The 23,177-nt window shown below is 38.5% G+C and overlaps 1 protein-coding gene across 2 annotated transcripts in view; it reads left to right on the top strand.

The window, feature by feature from the left end:
• Window positions 1-23,177, top strand: part of FBXL4 (F-box and leucine rich repeat protein 4) — a 74,526-nt gene that overhangs the window by 8,563 nt on the left and 42,786 nt on the right. Inside the window, exons 2-4 of one of the 2 annotated variants that reach the window (XM_025384349.1) lie at window positions 10,290-10,407; window positions 17,785-17,902; window positions 18,535-19,115. In XM_025384349.1, coding sequence (XP_025240134.1) covers window positions 18,607-19,115 — 509 coding nt within the window. In that variant the 5' untranslated portion in view covers window positions 10,290-10,407; window positions 17,785-17,902; window positions 18,535-18,606. The remainder of the gene's footprint in view (window positions 1-10,289; window positions 10,408-17,784; window positions 17,903-18,534; window positions 19,116-23,177) is intronic. The other variant, XM_025384350.1, reaches the window with a different exon arrangement.

Below are 23,177 nucleotides of genomic sequence, written 5' to 3'. Positions count from 1 at the left end.
ATACTTGTAGACTCTAATATGTTTTGAGAGAAAGTGAAGTTAATGTATGACAGCTTAAAGCAAAAGGAAGGTGAAGGATCTAAAGCTAGAGAATTTAATGCCAGCAAAGGATGGTTTGATAATTGTAGAAAGAAGTTTGACTTTACAAATGTTAAGATAACAGGAAAGGCAGTTGCTACTGTTCAAGAGGCAGCAGATGATTTCCCAGATACCATTAAAATAATTGAGGAGAAAGGCTATCTGCTTAAATGGGGTTCTTTCTCTCTTGTTTTGTTTGTTCTGTTTTGTTTCGTTTCATTTTGTTTCGTTTCCATCCTTCCATCCATCCATCCTTCTTTTTTTTTTTTTAATTATACTTTATGTTCTAGGGTACATGTGCACAACGTGCAGGTATGTTACATATGTATACATGTGCCATGTTGGTGTGCTGTATCCATTAACTCATCATTTACATTAGGTATAAATCCTAATGCTATCCCTTCCCTCTCCCGCCACCCACAACAGGCCCTGGTGTGTGATGTTCCCCTTCCTGTGTCCAAGTAATCTCATTGTTCAGTTCCCACCTATGAGTGAGAACATGCGGTGTTTGGTTTTCTGTTCTTGCAATAGTTTGCTGAGAATGATGGTTTCCAGCTACATCCATGTCCCTACAAAGGACATGAACTCATCCTTTCTTATGGGCTGCATAGTATTCCATGGTGTATATGTGCCATATTTTCTTAATCCACTCTGTTGTTGATGGAAATTTGGGTTGGTTCCAAGTCTTTGCTATTGTGAATGGTGCCGCAGTAAACATACATGTGCATATGTCTTTATAGCAGCATGATTTATAATCCTTTGGGTATATACCCTGTAATGGGATGGCTGGGTGAAATGGTATTTCTAGTTCTAGATCCTTGAGGAATCGCCACACTATCTTCCACAATGGTTGAACTAGTTTACAGTCCCACCAACAGTGTAAAAGTGTTCCTGTTTCTCCACATCCTCCCCAGCACCTGTTGTTTCCTGACTTTTTAATGATTGCCATTCTAACTGGTGTGAGATGGTATCTCATTGTGGTTTTGATTTGCATTTCTCTGAAGGTGAGTGATGATGAGCTTTTTTTCATGTGTCTGTTGGCTGCATAAATGTCTTCTTTTGGGAAGTGTCTGTTCATATCCTTTGCCCACTTTTTGATGGGGTTGTTTATTTTTTTCTTGTAAATTTGTTTGAGTTCTTTGTAGGTTCTGGATATTAGCCCTTTCTCAGATGAGTAGATTGCAAAAAAATTCTCCCATTCTGTAGGTTGCCTGTTCACTCTGATGGTAGTTTCTTTTGCTGTGCAGAAGCTCTTTAGTTTAATGAGATCCCATTTGTCAATTTTGGCTTTTGTTGCCGTTGCTTTTGGTGTTTTCGACATGAAGTCCTTGCCTATGCCTGTGTCCTGAATGGTATTGCCTAGGTTTTCTTCTAGGGTTTTTATGGTTTTAGTTCTAACATTTAAGTCTCTAATCCATCTTGAATTAATTTTTGTATAAGGAGTAAGGAAGGGATCCAGTTTCAGCTTTCTGCATATGGCTAGCCAGTTTTCCCAGCACCATTTATTAAATAGGGAATCCTTTTCCCATTTCTTGTTTTTCTCAGGTTTGTCAAAGATCAGATGGTTGTAGATGTGTGGTATTATTTCTGAGGACTCTGTTCTGTTCCATTGGTCTATATCTCTGTTTTGGTACCAGTGCCATGCTGTTTTGGTTACTGTAGCCTTGTAGTATAGTTTGAAGTCAGGTAGCGTGATGTCTCCAGCTTTGTTCTTTTGACTTAGAATTTTCTTGGCAATGCGGGCTCTTTTTTGGTTCCATATGAACTTTAAAGTAGTTTTTTTCCAATTCAAAAGTCATTGGTAGCTTGATGGGGATGGCATTGAATCTATAAATTACCTTGGGCAGTATGGCCATTTTCATGATATTGATTCTTCCTATCCATGAGCATGGTATGTTCTTCCATTTGTTTGTGTCCTCTTTTATTTCATTGAGCAGTGGTTTGTAGTTCTCCTTGAAGAGGTCCTTCACATCCCTTGTAAGTTGGATTCCTAGGTATTTTATTCTCTTTGAAGCTGTTGTGAATGGGAGTTCATTCATGATTTGGCTCTCTGTTTGTCTATTATTGGTGTATATGAATGCTTGTGATTTTTGCACATTGATTTTGTATCCTGAGACTTTGCTGAAGTTGCTTATCAGCTTAGGGAGAGTTTCAGCTGAGATGATGGGGTTTTCTAAATATACAATCATGTCATCTGCAAACAGGGACAATGTGACTTCTTCTTTTCCTAATTGAATATCCTTTATTTCTTTCTATTGCCTGATTTCCCTGGCCAGAACTTCCAACACTATGTTGAATAGGAATGGTGAGAGAGGGCATCGCTGTCTTGTGCCAGTTTTTAAGGGGAATGCTTCCAGTTTTTGCCCATTCAGTATGATATTGGCTGTGGGTTTGTCATAAATAGCTCTTATTATTTTGAGATATGTTCCATCAATACCGAATTTATTGAGAGTTTTTAGCATGAAGGGCTGTTGAATTTTGTCAAAGGCCTTTTCTGCATCTATTGAGATAATCATGTGGTTTTTGTCTTTGGTTCTGTTTATATGCTGGATTACGTTTATTGATTTGCGTATGTTGACCCAGCCTTGCATCCCAGGGATGAAGCCCACTTGATCATGGTGGAAAAGCTTTTTGATGTGCTGCTGGATTCGGTCTCCCAGTATTTTATTGAGGATTTTTGCATCGATGTTCATCAGGAATATTGATCTAAAATTCTCTTTTTTTGTTGTGTCTCTGCCAGGCTTTGGTATCAGGATGATGTTGGCCTTATAAAATGGGTTAGGGAGGATTCCCTCTTTTTCTATTGATTGGAATAGTTTCAGAAGGAATGGTACCAGCTCCTCCTTGTACGTCTGGTAGAATTTGGCTGTGAATCCGTCTGGTCCTGGACTTTTCTTCATTGTTAGGCTATTAATTATTGCCTCAATTTCAGAGCCTGCTATTGATCTATTCAGGGATTCAACTTCTTCCTGGTTTAGTCTTGGGAGAGTATATGTGTCCAGGAATTTGTCCATTTCTTCTAGGTTTTCTAGTATATTTGTGTAGAGGTGTTTATAGTATTCTCTGATGGTAGTTTGTATTTCTGTGGGGGTGGTGGTGATATCCCCTTTATCATTTTTTATTGCGTCTATTTGATTGTTCTCTCTTTTCTTCTTTATTAGTCTTGCTAGTGGTCTATCAATGTTGTTGATCTTTTCAAAAAACCAGCTCCTGGATTCATTGATTTTTTTTGAAGGATTTTTTTTGTGTCTCTATCTCCTTCAGTTCTGCTCTGATCTTAGTTTTTTCTTGCCTTCTGCTAGCTTTTGAATGTATTTGCTCTTGCTTCTCTAGTTCTTTTAACTGTGATGTTCGGGTGTCAATTTTAGATCTTTCCTGCTTTCTCTTGTGGGCATTTAGTGCTATAAATTTCCCTCACACACTGCTTTAAATGTGACCCAGAGATTCTGGTATGTTGTATCTTTGTTCTCATTGGTTTCAAAGAACATCTTTATTTCTGCCTTCATTTTGTTATGTACCCAGTAGTCATTCAGAAGTAGGTTGTTCAGTTTCCATGTAGTTGAGTGGTTTTAATTGAGTTTCTTAGTCCTGAGTTCTAGTTTGATGGCACTGTGGTCTGAGAGACAGTTGGTTATAATTTCTGTTCTTTTACATTTGCTGAGGAGTGCTTTACTTCCAACTGTGTGGTCAATTTTGGAATAAGTGCAATGTGGTATTGAGAAGAATGTATATTCTGTTGCTTTGGGGTGGAGAGTTCTGTAGATGTCTATTAGGTCCACTTGGTGCAGAGTTGATTTCAATTCCTGGATATCCTTGTTAACTTTCTGTCTCATTGATCTGTCTAATGTTGACAGTGGGATCTGTCTAATGTTGACAGTGGGGTGTTAAAGTCTCCCATTATTATGATATGGGAGTCTAAGTCTCTTTGTAAGTCTCTAAGGACTTGCTTTATGAATCTGGGTGCTCCTGTATTGGGTGCACATATATTTAGGATAGTTAGCTTTTCTTGTTCAATTGATCCCTTACAATTATGTAATGGCCTTCTTTGTCTCTTTTGATCTTTGATGGTTTAAAGTCTGTTTTATCAGAGAGTAGGATCGCAACCCCTACCTTTTTCTGCTTTCCATTTGCTTGGTAGATCTTCCTCCATCCCTTTATTTTGAGCCTATGTGTGTCTCTGCATGTGAGATGGGTCTCCTGAATATAGCCAACTGATGGGTCTTGACTCTTTATCCAGTTTTCCAGTCTGTGTCTTTTAATTGGACCATTTAGCCCATTTACATTTAAGGTTAATATTATTGTGTGTGAACTTGATTCTGTCATTGTGATGTTAGCTGGTTATTTTGCTCGTTAGTTGATGCAGTTTCTTCCTAGCATGGATGGTCGTTACAATTTGGCATGTTTTTGCAATGGCTGGTTCGGGTTGTTGCTTTCCACGTTTAGTGTTTCCTTCAGGAGCTCTTGTAGGGCAGGCCTAGTGGTGACAAAAATCTCTCAGCATTTGCTTGTCTGTAAAGGATTTTATTTCTCCTTCACTGATGAAACTTAGTTTGGCTGGATATGAAATTCTGGGTTGAAAATTCCTTTCTTTAAGAATGTCGAATATTGGCCCCCACTCTCTTATGGCTTGTAGAGTTTCTGCCGAGAGATCTGCTGTTAGTCTGATGGGCTTCCCTTTGTGGGTAACCTGACCTTTCTCTCTGGCTGCCCTTAACATTTTTTCCTTCATTTCAACTTTGGTGAATCTGACAATTATGTGTCTTGGAGTTGCTCTTCTCGAGGAGTATCTTTGTGGCGTTCTCTGTATTTCCTGAATTTGAATGTTGGCCTGCCTTGCTAGGTTGGGGAAGTTCTCCTGGATAATATCCTGCAGAGTGTTTTCCAACTTGGTTCCATTCTCACTGTCACTTTCTAGGTACACCAATCAGACGTAGATTTGGTCTTTTCACATAATCCCATATTTCTTGGAGGCTTTGTTCATTTCTTTTTACTCTTTTTTCTCTAAACTTCTCTTCTTGCTTCATTTCATTCATTTGATCTTCAATCACTGATACTCTTTCTTCCAGTTGATCGAGTCAGTTACTGAAGCTTGTGCATTTGTCACGTAGTTCTTGTGTCATGGTTTTCATCTCTATCAGGTCATTTATGGACTTCTCTGCATTGGTTATTCTAGTTATCCATTCGTAAAATCTTTTTTCAAGGTTTTTAATTTCTTTGTGCTGGGTTCATAGTTGCTCCTTTAGCTCTGAGAAGTTTGATTGACTGAAGCCTTCTTCTCTAAACTTGTCAAAGTCATTCTCCGTCCAGCTTTGTTCCTTTGCTGGCGAGGAGCTACGTTTCTTTGGAGGGGGAGAGGCACTCTGATTTTTTGAATTTTCAGCTGTTCTGCACTGCTTTTTCCCCATCTTTGTGGTTTTAACTGCCTTTGGTCTTTGATGATGGTGACATACAGACAGGGTTTTGGTGTGGATGTCCTTTCTGTTTGTTAGTTTTCCTTCTAACAGTCAGGACCCCTTGGCTACAGGTCTGTTGGAGTTTTCTTGAGGTCCACTCCAGACCCTGTTTGCCTAGGTATCAGCAGCGGAGGCTGCAGAAGAGAGAATATTGCTGAACAACAAGTGTTGCTGTCTGATTGTTCCTCTGGAAGCTTCGTCTCAGAGGTGTACCCGTCCGTGTGAGGTGTGAGGTGTCAGTCTGCCCCTAGTGGGGGATGTCTCTCAGTTAGGCTACTTGGGAATCAGGGACCCGCTTGAGCAGACAGTCTGTCAGTTCTGAGATCTCAGCCTCCGTGTTGGAAGAATCACTACTCTCTTCAAAGCTGTCAGACAGGGACATTTACATCTGCAGAGGTTTCTGCTGCTTTTTGTTTAGCTATGCCCTGTCCCCAGAGATGGAGTCTACAGAGGCAGGCAGGCCTCCTTGAGCTGCAGTGGGCTCCACCCAGTTCGAACTTCCCGGCAGCTTACCTACTTAAGCTTCAGCAATGGTGGGCGCCACTCCCCCAGCCTCGCTGCCGCCTTGCAGTTAGATCTCAGACTGCTGTGCTAGCAATGAGGGTGGGACCCTCTGAGCCAGGTGTGGGATATAATCTCCTGGTGTGCCGTTTGCTAAGAACTTGGTAAAGCACAGTATTAGGGTGGGAGTGACCTGATTTTCCAGGTGTTGTGTGTCATGGTTTTCCTTGGCTAGGAAAGGGAATTCCCTTCCCCCTTGCGCTTCCCAGGTGAGGGGATGCCTCGCCCTGCTTTTGCTCTCACTTGTTGGGCTGCACCCACTGTCTTGCACCGACTGTCCGACACGCCCCAGTGAGATGAACCCGGTACCTCAGTTGGAAATGCGGAAATCACCCATCTTCTCTGTCGCTCACACTGGGAGCTGGAGACTGGAGCTGTTCCTATTCGGCCATCTTGGCACCCAATCCCATCCACCCTTCTTGACTTGTCTTCCTTCCGTCTTGTCTTTTTTTTTTTTTTTTTTTTTTGGAGACAGGATCTTGCTCTGTCACCCAGGCTCGAGTGCAATGGCATGATCACAGCTTATTGTAGCCCCAGGCTCCTGAGGTGGAAGCAGTCCTCCCAGGTAGCTAGGATTACAGGTGCACACCACCACACTTGGCGATTTTTTTATGTTTTATTTTTGTAGAGGCAGGGTCTCCCTGTGTTGCTTAGGCTGGTCTTGAACTCCTGGTCTCAAGTGATCCTTCTGCCTTGGCCTCCCAAAGTGCATGAGCCATTGCGCCCAGCCTCAGTCAGGTTTTAAATGCAGACAAAGTGCCCTATTCTGGGGGGAAAAAAAAGCCACAAAAGACATTTGTTATTAAAGAAGTAAAGCAAGCACCAAGATTTAAAGCAGGAAGGGACAGAGTAACTGGTGTTTTGTGCAAATGCATCTGCGTTTATGATCAAGATTCCCCTTATTTGTAAAGCTACTAACCCCCAGCCTTAAACAGAAAAGGTAAATGCCACTTATTAGTCTTTTGGTTATGTAACAAGAAGGCCTGGACAGTGAGAATTCTTTTTCTTGATTGATTTCATCAATGCTTTCTCCCTGAAGTCAGGAGGTATTAATACCTTGCTATAAGGGACTGCCTTTTAAAGTTCTTTTGGTATCAGACAAGGTCCCTTGCCACCCAGAACTCCACGAGTTTAACACTGAAGATGTCGAATTATTCCACTTGTCCCCACATGCAATGTCCCTAATTCAGCCTGCAGATCAGGGGGTCGTAAGGAGCTTTAAGGCTTATTATACATGGTACTCTATGGAAAGAACTGTCAGCTCTGTGGATGAGAACCTCAACAGAGAGAACCTGTATGTTCAGAAGGATTACACCATAAATATGCCATTGTTACAGAAAAAACTGTGAAGGCCATCAAGACTCAAGCAATAAGAAAATTAAAGAAAACTGTACCGATAGTGTACATGACTTCACAGGATATATGACAGAACCAATCAAGGAAATCATGAACGAGATTGTAGATATGGCAAAAAAAAAAAAAAAAAAAAAAAGGTGCAGGGGGAGGAGGATGAAGGGTTTCAAAATACGGATCTTAGAGAAATTCAAGAGCTAATAGACTCCACACCAGAGGAGTTAACAGAAAACGACTTGGTGGAGACGAGTGTTTCTGAATTAGTGCCAGATGACGAGGAAGAAGACATAAAAGAAGCAGTGCCAGAAAACAAATTGACATTAGACAATCTGGCAGAAAGTTCCAATTATTCTGGACGGTTTTGACTTCTTTTACAACATGGACCCTTCTGTGACATGGACACTGCAACTAAAGCAAACGGTAGAAGAAGGATTGGTACTGTATAGAGATATTTTTGGAGAAATGAAAAAGCAAAAAATCAGGCAGAAATTATAGTATATTTCCATAAAGTTGCACCAAATGTGCCTGCCTCTCCTGCCTCTTTTTATACCTCCTCCATCACTTTCACCTCTGTAGTCTGAATAGCAAGGTCTACCCCTCCTCTTCCTCCTCCCTCCTCAGCCTACCCAGCCTACTCAACATGAAGATCAGACTGAAGACCTTTGTGGTAATTCACTTTCACTTAATGAGTAGTCAGTATATTTTCTCTTATGATTTTCTTAACAATACTTCCTTTTCTCTAGCTTACTTTATGGTAAGAATACATTATATAACTTACAAAATATGTTAATCAACTGTTTATGTTATTGGCAAGCCTTCTGGTCGACAGTAGGCTATTAGTAAAGTTTTGGGTAAGTCAAAAGTTATACTCAGATTTTTTAAAATTTATTTTTAGTAGAGACAGTGTTTTTCCATATTGGCCAGGCCGGTCTCAAACTCCTGACCTCTGGTGATCCACCTGCCTCAGCTTCCCAGAGTGCTGGGATTACAGGCATGAGCCTCTATGCCAGCCTATATTCAGATTTTTTACTGCACAGGGGGTCAGTGCCCCAATCCCATACATTGTTCAAGGGCCAACTGTATAATAGGATTTGATTCAGAATAAAAAGGAAATGAATTACTCATACACATAGCATCATGGGTACATCTGGAAGACAGGCTGAATAAAATAAGCTAGATATAAAATAATACAGTTGATCCTCAAACAACATGAAGGTTAGGGGTGCCGATCCCCCATGCAGTTGATCTAGCTATAATTTTTTACTCCCCATAAGCTTAAATACCACTGAATACCCTATGGTTGACTGGAAGCCTTACTGATAACATATACAGTTGGTTAATATATGTTTTATATGTTATATGTATTGTATACTGTACTCTTACAATGAAATAGGCTAGAGAAAGAAAATATTAAGAAAATCATAAGAAAGAGAAAATATATTTACTCTTCATTAAGTGGAAATGGGTCATCATAAAGGTCTTCATCCTCATTGTCGTCATGTTAAATAGGCTGAGAGGGAGGAAGAGGATGGGTCAGTCTTGCTGTCTCGGAGATCACAGAGACAGAAGAAAAGGCACATATAAGTGGACCCACACAGTTCAAACCTGGGTTGTTTAAGGGTCAACTATACATACTATATTATTTCACTTTCATATGATTCTGGAATAAAGGACAATCTGGTTTGTAGTGACAGAAAGCAGATCAGTTTTTGCCTGGCGCAGGTTGTGGATAGGTGATTGACCAGGGAACCTTTTAGGCTGGGGTAATATTCTGTCTCTTGGTTTTGTTGGTGGTTATGTTGGTTTCTGTCATTGTCAAAACTCATCAAATTATATGCTTAAAGTGGGGTGCGTTTTATACTAAAGTTAATTTAACAGTATTAAACCATTTTAGTTAGTTGCTATTTTAACTATAATGGCAAGCTATGACAGACGTATTGTCCTTGGATTTTTGTTAGGCATTTTTTGTTATATTTTTTTCTAGGTAAAATGTTCTCTATGTTAATGTACAAAAATATATGGCTAATATTTGGCTACAGTAAATTCACATAATTAGTATGACTTTAATAAACAAAATATCATTTTTTCTTTCTTCAGTAAGTTCCTTAAATTTATCCTCAACCAGATATCTCCAATTTTTAATATTTCAGTTAAATATGCATTGCGTATCTGCTAAAGATTTAGGGTTATTCCAGATTCACAGTTCTTCTCATTCAGATGGCTTATTCTTACCCATCATTAAACCCTGAAGAAAAAGGTAATATATAGGTAATATAACAATGGAATGTATTTCTAAGTTATGTTGTGTCATCTTACCTGTGTAATTAGAAACATATCCTTTCTTGTCACTCTGAGATAGCATCTTGGGCAGGAAGAGGGTTTCCAGATCCATTATATCAGAAAAACAACAACAAGAACAAAAGCCATTCCACTCATCCTGTAACTCTACTTAAAAAAAAAAAAAAAGATTTCTTCAATTCCTTTTTCTGCTTTTCTTGCTACTAAAGATTGATTATGAAATATTTCAGAAGTTTAGATATGCTTGTTAAAGAAACTCTAGGAAAGAAAGAATACATTCTGCAGAACTAACCTTTATCAATTCGTAGTTTAAATTTGTTCTGAATCTTATCTCTTGTTTTCCAATAGATTCGTTCCTAGTTGACTTCTTGGTTACCTCTTGCTTAGTTCCTGCCATTTATTCATTAACTCAGCAGAAGATTTTGCAGAGTCTACTGTGTTCCAGACTTTTTGCATCATTTCCTTGATTTTTGAGATCTACCTTGATTCCTTGAAGAGAGTGGTACTATTTACCTCTGGTTTTTAAGGTTTTTGCTCTCCTTTTAGATTTTTCTTCCTGGCCTGGTTCCCTTGCCTTCTCCGTTTGCTTCATTTGCTTGGATTTTCAAGAAGCTTTGAAGCTGGATAGGAGTCTCCAGTCTTCCTCTTGATCCATATGTTTCAGGTAAGAACTCCACCTATTTTTTCTACATTGGGGCCTTATTGATTTGAAAAATACAGTCATAATAAAAATGGTTGTTGTTTTTTTTTTTCTTTTTTTTTGAGGCGGAGTCTCGCTCTGTGGCCCAGGCTGGAGTGCAGTGGCCGGAACTCAGCTCACTGCAAGCTCCGCCTCCCGGGTTTACGCCATTCTCCTGCCTCAGCCTTCCGAGTAGCTGGGACTACAGGCGCCCACCATCTCGCCCGGCTAGTTTTTTGTATTTTTTTAGTAGAGACGGGGTTTCACCATGTTAGCCAGGATGGTCTCGATCTCCTGACCTCGTGATCCGCCCGTCTCGGCCTCCCAAAGTGCTGGGATTACAGCCTTGAGCCACTGCGCCCGGCCAATAAAAATGTTTTAACTGGGGAAGAATTTATTTAGAGGAAGAGAGAGGCACATAAAGCCTTAAGATACCATCCCAAGTAATTTCCATACTGATACTATTACATTTTTTCAGTGTTTTTTAAGATCTAGTACAATTAGAATATCAATAATTATGATGAAGAAAAAGAGGAGTTTTTCCAGTGCTTGGCCTTTGCTCCTTTACATCCATCTAATACCAGAACAATATTAACCTGTTTTGTTACCTTTGCTCTTATATTACAGCCTGTCTCTTCTCTCTTTCTCTCTTTTTTTTTTTTTTTTTTTTGAGACGGAGTCTCGCTCTGTCGCCCAGGCTGGAGTGCAGTGGTGCGATCTTTGCTCACTGCAACTTCTGCTTCCCGGGTTCAAGCGATTCTCCGTCTCTTTTGTCTTAACTCGTAGGTTATCTCTTTAAGAAATTCTGTTTCAGCCATAGTTTTTCCAGTTCTCCATAATCAACGTACCACTTTAACATAGATTTGGAGTGCAAAAACATCGTTGTATTTGAGGAAATAGCTTTCTTTTACCTCTCTAATCATCTCTTTCATGAATCTTTCTTTAATTTCAATCAGAGTTTCTTTGTGACCAGAATCAAGACTCTTATGTATTCAGAAGCTGCTTTTGTACTAACAGAAGTTGCCACTTTTTTCATTCTCTTTGAACAGTAAAATTTCAATGTATGTACTATTCCTTCTTGGATGGCTTCAAAGAAGTTCATACATTTGATTTTTACCTGTTGCGTTTCAGTTTTTATTACCCATTTCCTCTCTCTTTTTCTCTGTATCAAGATATGGAACATTTCTTGCATCATTTTTTGGTTTACATGTGCCTTATCATAAAGAATCGCTGGTTTCATTTCTGTGTTTATTTTAAACTGATTTATTTTAATTCTCTTATGCCGTCTACTCTTCCAATCTCCGTAAAACAACACATGTTTATTGAGCATATATTGGCATGTGCTAGGCCTTAAGGGTATAGTTATAATTAAGGCATGTTCTCCAAACTTGAGGGATTCATCGTCTATTCAGGTAGAGAAATATTTCAGCATGTAAGGAATAGCAAATAATATGAACATAGAAGAGCAGAGGAAAGGTGCATGGTAGATAAAGTATGAACCTGACCTTGAAGGTTGAGTAAGAGAGTGCCAAGCAGTGGAAGAGAGTGGGCATTCCAGAGCCATCCAGCCTTAGTTGAAGATTTCAGGATGCTGAGGCATGAAAGCAGGAGTGCTGCTGAGGGCATGGTGGAGGTTCTGATGGGTCTACAGCAAGGGTGGTGGGTGTGGACATGAAAGGGAAGGGGAGGGCGGGCTCAAAGTTAGACTGAATGTTCTTGTATATCATGTTATCAAAAAGACAGCCTTCCTTTAATGGTACCTCTGTGTATATGAGAAGAATTAGGAAGAAGAAAACCTGGGAGGAGACTGAGAAGTTACCAGAGGCAAAAGGGGGCATAAGAGCACAAGTTGGTATAAAAGCTAGAGGGGGCTGGCCAGGAAAGAGAACTGATAGGAATTTCAGATGCTGCATCAAATTCACGTATCATTCCCCTCTTTTTCCATTAATGCTTTCTTTTATTCCCCTATGTTTTGATTTCTAGATTTAAGCAGAAAAGTCCTTCCCCAAAATAGTGTGTCTTGATCGGTTTCAGCAGGATTCAGAAATAATAATCATTTAAGGGTCGGCCTTTTTTCTTGAGTCATTACCACATGGAGCATTCTAATTACATTTTGGTACTATGTAGCAAAGCTGTTTAAACTTACTCTTTTTTTTCCCCCCCTATGACTTCATTGACATGTCTCTCTGGGCTCTTTTGCAAGTAAATATTGTTACAATTTGCCTTCTATGTATGCCTGTGCCTTATTGCCTGTCCTTTTTGTCTTTTTCCATGTTTTTTCACTTTAGTAGATGTTGAGAATCCTCTTTTCCATTTTAAAGTTGTTTTCAGGTTCTTTCATCTCACTGTGAACCTAGCCTTTACACTATCCTGGCTCTAGTTCATTCTGATCGCTCCCTTTGTTATTTTATTAACAGTCCTTTTCCTTCCTCCTTTTCCCTTCGAAGTACAAGCCGACTTCTCGGCAGCTCCTGCCATCCTGCTTCTCTCCGCCTCATCGATTCCCCATCTCACTTCAAATCTCAGTAGTAAACATATGTTCTCCCTTGTCTATACCTCTTAATTTCTCTTTTCCACTGTTACTGCTTTCTCTGTAACTGTGTTATTTAACTTTGTTAAGCATTTTATAATATGGAAGATGTGGTTGAAACCTAAGTTGTATTATAAAAAAATCATGTCGTATAAAAGCAAGTTGTTTCCCAAGGAGTACGAAAGTCTCATGATACAAGTTAAAATGGCTGTTGTTTTGGTATTCCTTGATTGTGCTAGTATAAATGTTCAGTGTAGAGAATTTCTCACTTATAGTCGTTGTTTATCAGTGATTGAATTAAGCAACAAATGAAATGAAGATCATCCTAATTCTGACTTATTCTAAATGGAAAATAATATTTTTATATGTTGTGAGTCTTTAAAATTAAAATAGCTTTTTGAATGAACAAGAAAAGAGAATGTCTCCCGGAAGGTCCATTTTATAATCACTCTTTTGGACAAATTAAAGTGTTCCTGACTAATATTTATTTATTTGCACCAGGTGGGAAAAATAATTTTATCTTTGAATCCCATTCTCCTCATAAAATAGAGTTATTGTATCTTTTACACTTGGTTCATTGCCCACTGGGATATTCATTGGTTACCACAAATTGCCTCCATGCCTTGGCAGAAGTCCAGACAGCGCCTGGACAATTTGGACTTCTGCATTGGTCGTTGCTCCCCACATGAGTCCTGAGACAATGGCTTCATTCCCTTTTTCAGCTTCATTTCCCAGGGAAAAGTAGAGAGAGCTATCCTTTCTTCTCCATATGTTCTTCCCCACCCCTAAAACACTTTTATGTGTCATCTTAGTAGATTGGAAAGGAGTTTAGAATCAATGAAGGACGTTAGCAATGGGTTTGTACATTTGTCTTTTTTATTTCTATGCCTTGCTTATTTTCAAAAACAGGTTTTAACTTCTATAACATTTTCCGAATAGCACTGCTGGAAAAAGAATAAATATATTTGCTTTTTCAGTGTATCATACACTGCATTTCCTTCCTTTAAAAATTTCTTTTGCCATTTTTAACTTTATTTCCTGAAAAAATTAGCATTAAATATTATTTTTATCCATAGTTGGAAAAAACTAAAGCATCCATTTTACATTTCTATATTGAAGAAGTTTGAACATATAACACATATATTTACAGTTTATAACTCACTTTTTCATATGTTGCCTCAATGCAAAATTTTGCTTAACTTTAACACAGCTTAAATATAATACTGCCCATATGACAGTCTTGCTGCTTTTGATATTATCTTATAATCTACAATGGTAAAAGCTGGGAAACAGTTTCAAAGTTTGTGGCTTGGTATGTCAAACAGAATATGACTTTCACAATTTGTCTAAAATCTTTTTGCCAAAAATGCTTGTGAAAATTCACATGAATGATGATATCTTATTTTGCCGGTATTTCTTTGGTTTTAAAAAACTGTTTTACTTTTTGATAAACACAGTTTTATAAAGAAAGTGGGAGGAGCTTAGTTGAAGCAATTTATAGACCGTAGAGTGAGACATGATGTCCAAAGATTAAGCAGTCAACTTATTCATCCACTGTGGCAGATGGTTTTCTGTCCTTCCTTTGATGGTTTCCAGGAATAACACATCCATAGTCTTCCAAATTAGCTGATTTGTCAATTGGTTTGAATATGTGTTATACGTTGTTCTTTATTTCCTAAATTTTATTTTTGCATTTTAACTTATTTGTTAATTCTGTTTCTTTTTGAAAAGAGGAGACTCAAGTAACTTCTTTGAAAAATGATTCTTAATTTATCTGCAGCCCTATTTTGAAATAAAGTGTATATGGTAAAAGAAAGATTTGTGCCCTTTCAAATTTTTGTGTTAAGGATTGAGACTTGAGTTGTGAAAAATTGTCTGTTTGTTTTTGAGACAGGGTCTTGCTCTGTGGCTCAGGCTGAAGTGCAGTGATACGATCATGACTCACTACAGCCTTGAACTTCTGGGCTCAAGTGATCCTCCAGCCTCAGCCTTAAATATATATTTTTTTAATTTGACAGATTTATACTCGTGGTAGGTGAAATGTTTGAATAAAGAAGTAATATAACAGGTAGTTATTTTTTCCCCCAATTTTAACATGACATACTTCAGTATTTGGTATAATATGTCCTGAGGTGAATCTGGTTCATTGACTCATGAATACATCCAATAAGTGTATGCTACAGAAACACCTTATTTATTTATTTGTTTGTTTGTTTGAGACAGGGTCTGGCTTTGTCACCCAGGCTGGAGTGCAGTGGTGCAATCCTGGCTCACTGCAACTTCCGCCCCGCTGGGCTCAAGTGATTCTCCCACCTCGGCCTACCAAAGTATTGGGATTACAGGCATGAGCTATCATGCCCAGCCTATTTATTTTAATATATGCTTTGTTGCCCTTCTTTGGAAAAAGTCTTATTCTGGTTATTCCGTTATTTCTTGTTCTTGTGCTGTAAATCCCTCTATTTGGTGAGTCCACTGACTGTCTCTCATCATGGTTCATTTTCTATTCTGGTCTGTAACTTATTACTGTGATGCATCATTAGTAAAGGTTTAGTCTGTTCTGTGCTTTGGAAGCATTCCTGCAAAGAGTTTTCACATTTGCTCTTACCAGGTCCTAAAGTTTCACCAGTTCAGGACTACTTTTCTTTTTTCAGTTTTTGGCATGAGGATAGGGTGGGATTCTAAACCATGAAGGTTGTGTGAATTTAGTCCCACACTCTATGTGTGGTTCATGCCTAATATGGTTCTGATTTCCTCTGGTGACTTTCCCCCCATTGCCTTAGTTGATGTCATGCCTACTTGCGCTTCCTCGCCAGTGAGCTAACTTTTTGTAGTCCCGGTTTCATGGATAGGGTGATCCTTTCAGAGTTTTGGCTTTATGAAGGTCCTTCCAACTGTGACCGGTGTCTTGAAATAATGTCTCTCATTGGGTGTTAGGGAGCCCCCTTGTAACCATTATGGCCTGTAACTGGTTCCATGAGTCATATTAGCTTGAGCCCCTCACCTCTGCTCATTGACTCTTTTTTCTGCTCATTGACTTTTTTTTTTGAGACAGAGTTTTGCTGTTGTTGTCTAGGCTGGAGTGCAATGGTGCGATCTTGGCTCACTGCAACCTCCACCGCCCGGGTTCAAGCAGTTCTCCTGCCTTACCCTCCTGAGTAGCTGGAATTACAGGCATGTGCCACCATGCCCGGCTAATTTTGTATTTTCAGTAGAGATGGGGTTTCTCCATTTTCATCAGGCTGGTCTCAAACTCCCGACCTAAGGTGATCCACCTGCCTCGGCCTTTCAAAGTGCTGGGATTACAGGTGTGAGCCACCATGCCCAGCTGACTTTCTTCTTAGTTTCTTATAACTGTGGATTCTCTGCACTTGTTTCAAGTTCAGTTCTTTAAGTAGCGTTTCAGTGCTTATATTTTTAAGCATTTCAGTGTGTTTGGATCTGTCTGGGAATGAGACGCAAAGGGATGCTGTTATACAATTTAAAATTATTTGGATTTTTACAATTTTTTAGTTTGCTCATCACCTTTCTATCAACATGTCAAACATTTTGTGCCTATTATGTACTGTGTACTTTGAGAAATAAAGATCTTTGACTAGATTCCCTCCTTCAAGAGACTTACTCCTAATATAAACCCTAGAGGAACTAAGGTATATATGTCTTATAGAAATGCAGTGCCAGTAGGTGTCAGAAAGTAAGGCTACTGATGTGGAAAAAAGTGGTTAGAAAAGAAATGATAGAGGAAGCGAGACTTAACGTAAAATACGAAGCGTGGTTAGAACTTGATTGGGTTTGCTGGGTTAGACAAGAAGAGATTGGTCCAGCTTGAAGAGAGCCTTAAAATACCAAACCAACGAATTTAGATTATATCTTGTAGGTAAGAAAAAGGCATTGGAGGTTTTTGAGTGGAAGGGACATTTAGTGCAAATAATGTTTTATAATCTTAGTGCTAAAGTTTTGGAAGACTAGTACGTCACTCTATTAAAGAAAAGTTGGGACCGGGCGTGGTGGCTCATGCCTGTAATCCCAGCACTTTGGGAGGCCGAGGCAGGCGGATCACATGAGGTCAGGAGTTCAAATCAGCCTTGCCAACGTGTTGAAACCCCGTGTTTACTAAAAACACAAAAAATTAGCTGGACGTGGTATCGTATGCCTGTAGTCCCAGCTACTCGGGAGGCTGAGTCATGAAAATCGCTTGAAACCAGGAGGCAGAGGTTGCAGTGAGCCGAGATTGTGCCACAGCACTCCAGCCTGGGCGACAAGAGCAAGACTCTGACTCAAAAAAAAAAAAAAAAAAAAAAAAAAAGGTTGGTACATCTCCTTTCTTAGAAGTTAAGCTCAAGACTTTACAGGTACAAAAATAAGTTTGTTTCATAGTTCCTTGTTTTTGTCAACAAAAGTTTACCTACTCAATGAGGATGGGCCCCAGCCTATGTTGTAAATGAGTGAAGCTGGCTGGGAACAAGAGTGGCCACTGAGAGAGCTCGTGCCTCTTGGGGTCTTGTTGATTGTTGAAGGTTACAAACTAGATCAAATTTTTAAAAACCCCTGTTTGGCCTCGGTAAAATATGTATGCAAACATAGTTTGAAACAAAAGCTGTGAGTTTGCAACCTCTCTATAGATAGTGTTCATTATTAAATCTTTATTATATTCTAGCATAACATTTAAAAAATACATTATTTTACGTTATTTAAAATTGTGTACGAAATACAAATATGTGGCCTGTTTGATTTGAAAGGTTGAATAACTGGCTGTTTACTTATAATCATATTTTTGGATATTTTGACTTTGAGACTTGGACATAAAAATATTTTCCAAAACTCTTGTCTTACAGGTAAAAGAATGTCACATGTCAGCATTTGTACCTGAAGTCAGTATGAAAATTTCAGGGTACATGGATGAATGCCAACGTTTGCATTACCCATGTGTATCCTGTGGCCATTCTATCCGGGGTGAGTGATTTCTAAGAGTAGCTGGCAACAAACCAGATGCCAGCCAGTCGTGGACTGCCCTAACAAATAATGCTAAGAGTTATAAATTAAACACTGTCTGGTGATCTGTGATGTGTACGGCAGTTAATTTAGTTCATCTGGATTAACTGTCAGCACCAAAAAAACTATATTCCCATAATGTGAAATCTGAATTTAGTATGTTTGGAAGAGAGTAATAATTAACAGTAGGGAATTATTTGTTAACATGTAAAATTACAGCAATGCCTAAGATTCTTTTGAATTTACAGCAGTATTTTAGTCGTTCACCATGTAATTTAAATAATTTTAATTTCAGATTCAAAGACTTAGTATTTCTTGAGTGATGGCTATAATTTTGTATAAAATACGGCTTTTTGGATTATATATCTTCCATTGCCTTATAATATAGTTTTGCTTCCTATATTGTATACATAACAATATTTAGGTTTCTTAAAAATACATTAGAACATGACTTCACATTTGTATTTTAAAACTTGTTTTTTTAGTTTCATTCTGGGAAAATACATTGAGGGTAGAGCCTGTTTGTTACCTTATCCATGCATTTTTCGGCTTATTTAAATTATTTTACTTCACCAAACCATTCATTTTTTTAGAACATCCTTCAAAGAGTTCATGCGTCTTACTGAGGACACCTGACCTTTTGAAGCTTCATAATTCACATCTAGATGTCACCGGTCTTTCCCATGTTAACAGTTCTGACTATGTTTTATTATATATGCCTTCGGCGCCGAGCCAGGACAGCTACAAGAGAGATGATGAACAGCCATAGAACTATAGAATCAAACAGCCGGACTTCTCCTCTCAATGCGGAGGTGGTCCAGTATGCCAAAGAAGTAGTGGATTTCAGTTCCCATTATGGAAGTGAGAATAGTATGTCCTATACTATGTGGAATTTGGCTGGCGTACCAAATGTATTCCCAAGTTCTGGTGACTTTACTCAGACAGCTGTGTTTCGAACTTATGGGACATGGTGGGATCAGTGTCCTAGTGCTTCCTTGCCATTCAAGAGGACACCACCTAATTTTCAGAGCCAGGACTATGTAGAACTTACTTTTGAACAACAGGTGTATCCTACAGCTGTTCATGTTCTAGAAACCTATCATCCTGGAGCAGTCATCAGAATTCTCGCTTGTTCTGCAAATCCTTATTCCCCAAATCCACCAACTGAAGTAAGGTAAGACTAATTTTTTAATGACCTAAGTTATATGGTAGAAAGGTTTTTGTTGTTTTAATATTGGATATCTTTTTTATTGCAAGCATTCTTTATAGTGATTTACATGAATTTGATTTTGAAAATATTCCTTAGTTTTCTGATGGGGAAGAGAGATCACTCATATAAAGATTTAATGCAGGCTTTATAGCTGTAGTACCTCACACTATAATATTCATGGCTTATGCTATTTGCATCACATAAAATTTACCAAAACCAAAAAACACAATTTGAACTCATAGGGACCATTCTGAGACGTTAGTATGAAATATAACTTTGAAAATATTTTCAAACAGGCATCATGTTATTGCTTTTAAATCTTTTCAACAACTCACAATAGGCCTGTGAGTGATACTTAAGAGGAGGTCCTTAGGGGATTTGGTTTAATGTTAGTTGAATGTTTTTGCAACAAGCATATTCATTTAAAAATCAATGTTGCTTTAAGTAATTCATGCATTCTCCCTATAAGCCTATTTTGCACATAGCAGCTCCTTGGCTCTCATTTTTGTCATTCAACCTCCTAATTAAAAAAAATATTGATATAATGCAGTCTTGCACGTACCCTGTTCTCCATGTGCCTAGGACCCATTCTGCCCTCAAATAAACCACTTTTATCACTCATTTTGTATCTTTCCAGAATTTCTTTGTGCAGATACAAGCAAATACAAATATAATTTTATTTTTTTATGCATAAAAGTAAGCATATTTATCACATTGTACTGTACCTTGTTTGTTTCACACAGTAGTATATATTGGTTCTTTTCATGTAAGTACAAAGAGAGCTTCCTCATTCTTTCCTGCAGTTGCAAGTAATGCATAGTGTGTATGAACCCCAACTGATTAACTAGTCCCCCATTGATGGGCACTTAGTTGTTTCTAGTCTTTTGCTGTTATAAACATTAATGCAGGGAATTACCTTATCATAAGTCACTTCACATGTGTGCAAGTATATCTGTGGGATAAATTTCCCAGAAGAAGGTTACTCAACCAAGGATAATTTGATAATTTTGTAATGTTTAACATTTGTTTTTGCATTTTAACAATTTATTTTTAATTACATTTAATTTTAATTTTTAACAGTTGTAATTTTGATATATAATGCCAAATTCCTCTCCAAAGGGTCTGTACTATTTATATTCCTACTAGCAGGGCATGTACATGAGTGTTTTGCCAAAGCCTCGCCTACAGAGTATGTTAATCAATTTCAATATTTTTGCAATTTAATAGGTGAAAAATGTTATCTCATGTTAACTGTTAAAATTCTTTTATTATCTCTGAGGTTAAAATCTTTTCATATGTTTAAAAACCATTTATATTTCTTTTTCCTTTAACTATCTGATCATATTATTTGCTGATTTTTTCTATTACTTATGAATCTTAGCAGTTCCTAGGACTTTATATCACTTTATTAAATCACTCATTCATTAAATATTTTAGTGTCTACCATGTGCTAGGTGTTGTTCTAGGTATTAGAGATGTGTCAGTGAGCAATGAACAAAGTAAATAAAAATCCCTGCTCTCAGGAGCTTATTCTAGCCTGAGAGCAGATCAGGGCGCCTGTTCAGCTGTAGGATGGCTAGCTGCCAGTGCAGGAGGAGGTGGGCAGGGGTCAGCTGCTACCTCTGTAACATGCTGCTCCTCTGATGTCTCTGTCCCCTCATCTCTAAGGGAACACTTCCAGGGCCTGCCAGAAAGCATACAGAGTACAGCTCAACTTGAAGATTGCTGGTATAATCTTTACTTTTTTTCCCCCAGAACTACCTAATAATTCATTGCAAATAATGTTATTAGTCATTTTTTAATCTCAGAAAGCCAGCATACTTTAATTAAAATCAGATTTTTTTTTCTCCTTAAGAAGAAAAAAAAAAGTATTACTGGGGTAGGATCTTTTGTTTTGTTTTGTTTTGAGACAGGGTCTCTCTCTCTCTGTCGCCCAGGCTAGAGTATAGTGGCATGGTCTCGGCTCACTGCAACCTGTGCCTCCTGGGTTCACAAGATTCTCCTGCCTCAGCCGCCTGAGTAGCTGGGATTACAGGTACATGCCACCATGCCTGGCTAATTTTTATAGTTTTAGTAGAGATGGGGTTTCACCATGTTGGGCAGGCTGATCTCAAACTCTTGACCTCAGGTGATCTGCCCGCCTCGGCCTCCCAAAATGCTGGGATTACAGACATGAGCCACCGTGCATGGCAGGATCTTTTCTTACATGAGAATTGTTTTATTAGGACTCTGTCATTCTTCTTACAAAGTTATCCACTTTTTTCCAAGAATCTGAAAAGATTTAGGGATGAGATCAATGGAACATGTAATGTGTTTTCTCCAGTGTAAAACTTAACAGCTGTATAACTAATTTTAAGTATAAATCATGCTCTTGGGTTACTGAGAGTTACTGGTGTGTGATTGTGATTAAAGTTAAAACTTTATTTATACATGTATCTCTCATTTTCTTTACTGATTTTCAGCTTTAGTCTACTGAAAATATCATTACATTTTAAGAGAAAAAAAGGTGACCAATATATTATTAAGGTATATGAAAAGCCTTTTTAAATTTTACTGATTATGAAATCAATAGCTGTTTCATTGTTTAAAAAGAAGCTAGAAAATACAAAAAAAAGGAAAATATATATGAAAAAAATCTGTAATTCTTCTGCCCAAATTCAGTAACTGTTAACATTTGGGTGAATTTTTTTATACAATCAGAAACATTTATTGAACACCCTCTCTGCTAGTTTACTGCTAGGAACCAAGTAGAGAGTCAGACAGAGATGGCTCTTTTTTGAGCTTACAGGCCAGCCTAGAAGAGGACCATATAGAACATGTATTGGCAGAGGGGAGAACCTAATCTATGGGCTCAGAGAAGGCTTCCCTGGGGAAGTGACTTACCTGCAACCTGAGGGTTGAGTGAGGCCCCAGTGTGGATAGGAAAGGAGGAGAAACGACAGCACATTTGAAGGTGAGATCGTGAGCTAAGATCATGGCGTTTGAAGAAGTGAGAAAAGTCCAAGAATGCAGAGAATAAGCTATTGGCAAATGCAGACATGGGAGTGACATTCTTAAGATTTAAACTAGTGGTTTCTAGACTTTTGGATTTTATAGAATTTTGGATCCAGCTTCCCAGAAGAATATCTTGAGGCGACTCTTCCTGTGCAATTTATTATGCAAAAACTGTGGGAGAAGCTAGTAAGGGAGTAGAGGAAGCACGATGGGAAAAAGTCAAGCAAGGATGCAATATCATGTGAAGTCCCAGTCTGCTGGGAGGCAAAGTTGCTAGAGAGCTGGGCTCTCGTACTCCTGCACCAACCAGACTTCGACCGTGGGCTGGAAGGGTGGGAATGGGGACTGTCATTCTTCCAGGCACATGTCACTCCCTAGATGAAGCCCAAGGTAGTTTTGTGAAGAAGGTTGTAGGTGTAAACCCTTAGGAGCAAAGCAAGCCTATCTGCAGGGTGGCACATAGAACTGATGAGATGGGGGGTGTGCAGGTGAATGGAGTTCAAGTGGGAGGAGTCAGTCACAATAAACTAGTAACATAATAATGATCATAAACATTAGGGAACTCATAGACTTGTTGGATTATTTACTGTGCTAAATTAATGTACAGTGAAAAGACAAAATACCAATTTTATCTATCATCACCATCATTTCATAAAAGTTTATGCATCTGTTTTAAAAAAAAATTAACCAGTGATGAGCTTGGTCAATTCCGAGTTAAATGACAAAATCATGTTTCTTCGCCAACAAAGTCGAAAGGACCAGATCATGACAAATTTGTGAAATGATTACTTAAGCAACTCAGTTTATACCAAGAAATTAGCATGATTAGAATATTGAATAAAGATTTTTTTCAATTTTATAAGAACATATATGTGTGATAGGTGCATACTAAATGTGCATTCTCACATTTAGTGATGGAAAACTCCATCTTGTACTACTGTTTGGGAACCACTGGGCTGCACTGCCTATTATTTTAATTTTATATCCCCCCCCTTAGAAGTTAACAAACAAGAGTGTGTTGGAGTAGCTCAG

Source organism: Theropithecus gelada, chromosome 4 (assembly GCF_003255815.1).
Source record: "Theropithecus gelada isolate Dixy chromosome 4, Tgel_1.0, whole genome shotgun sequence".
Taxonomy (NCBI): Eukaryota; Metazoa; Chordata; class Mammalia; order Primates; family Cercopithecidae; genus Theropithecus; species Theropithecus gelada.
The sequence above is the reverse complement of the archived record's forward strand: the minus strand, read 5'-3'. Positions and strand labels throughout refer to the sequence as shown.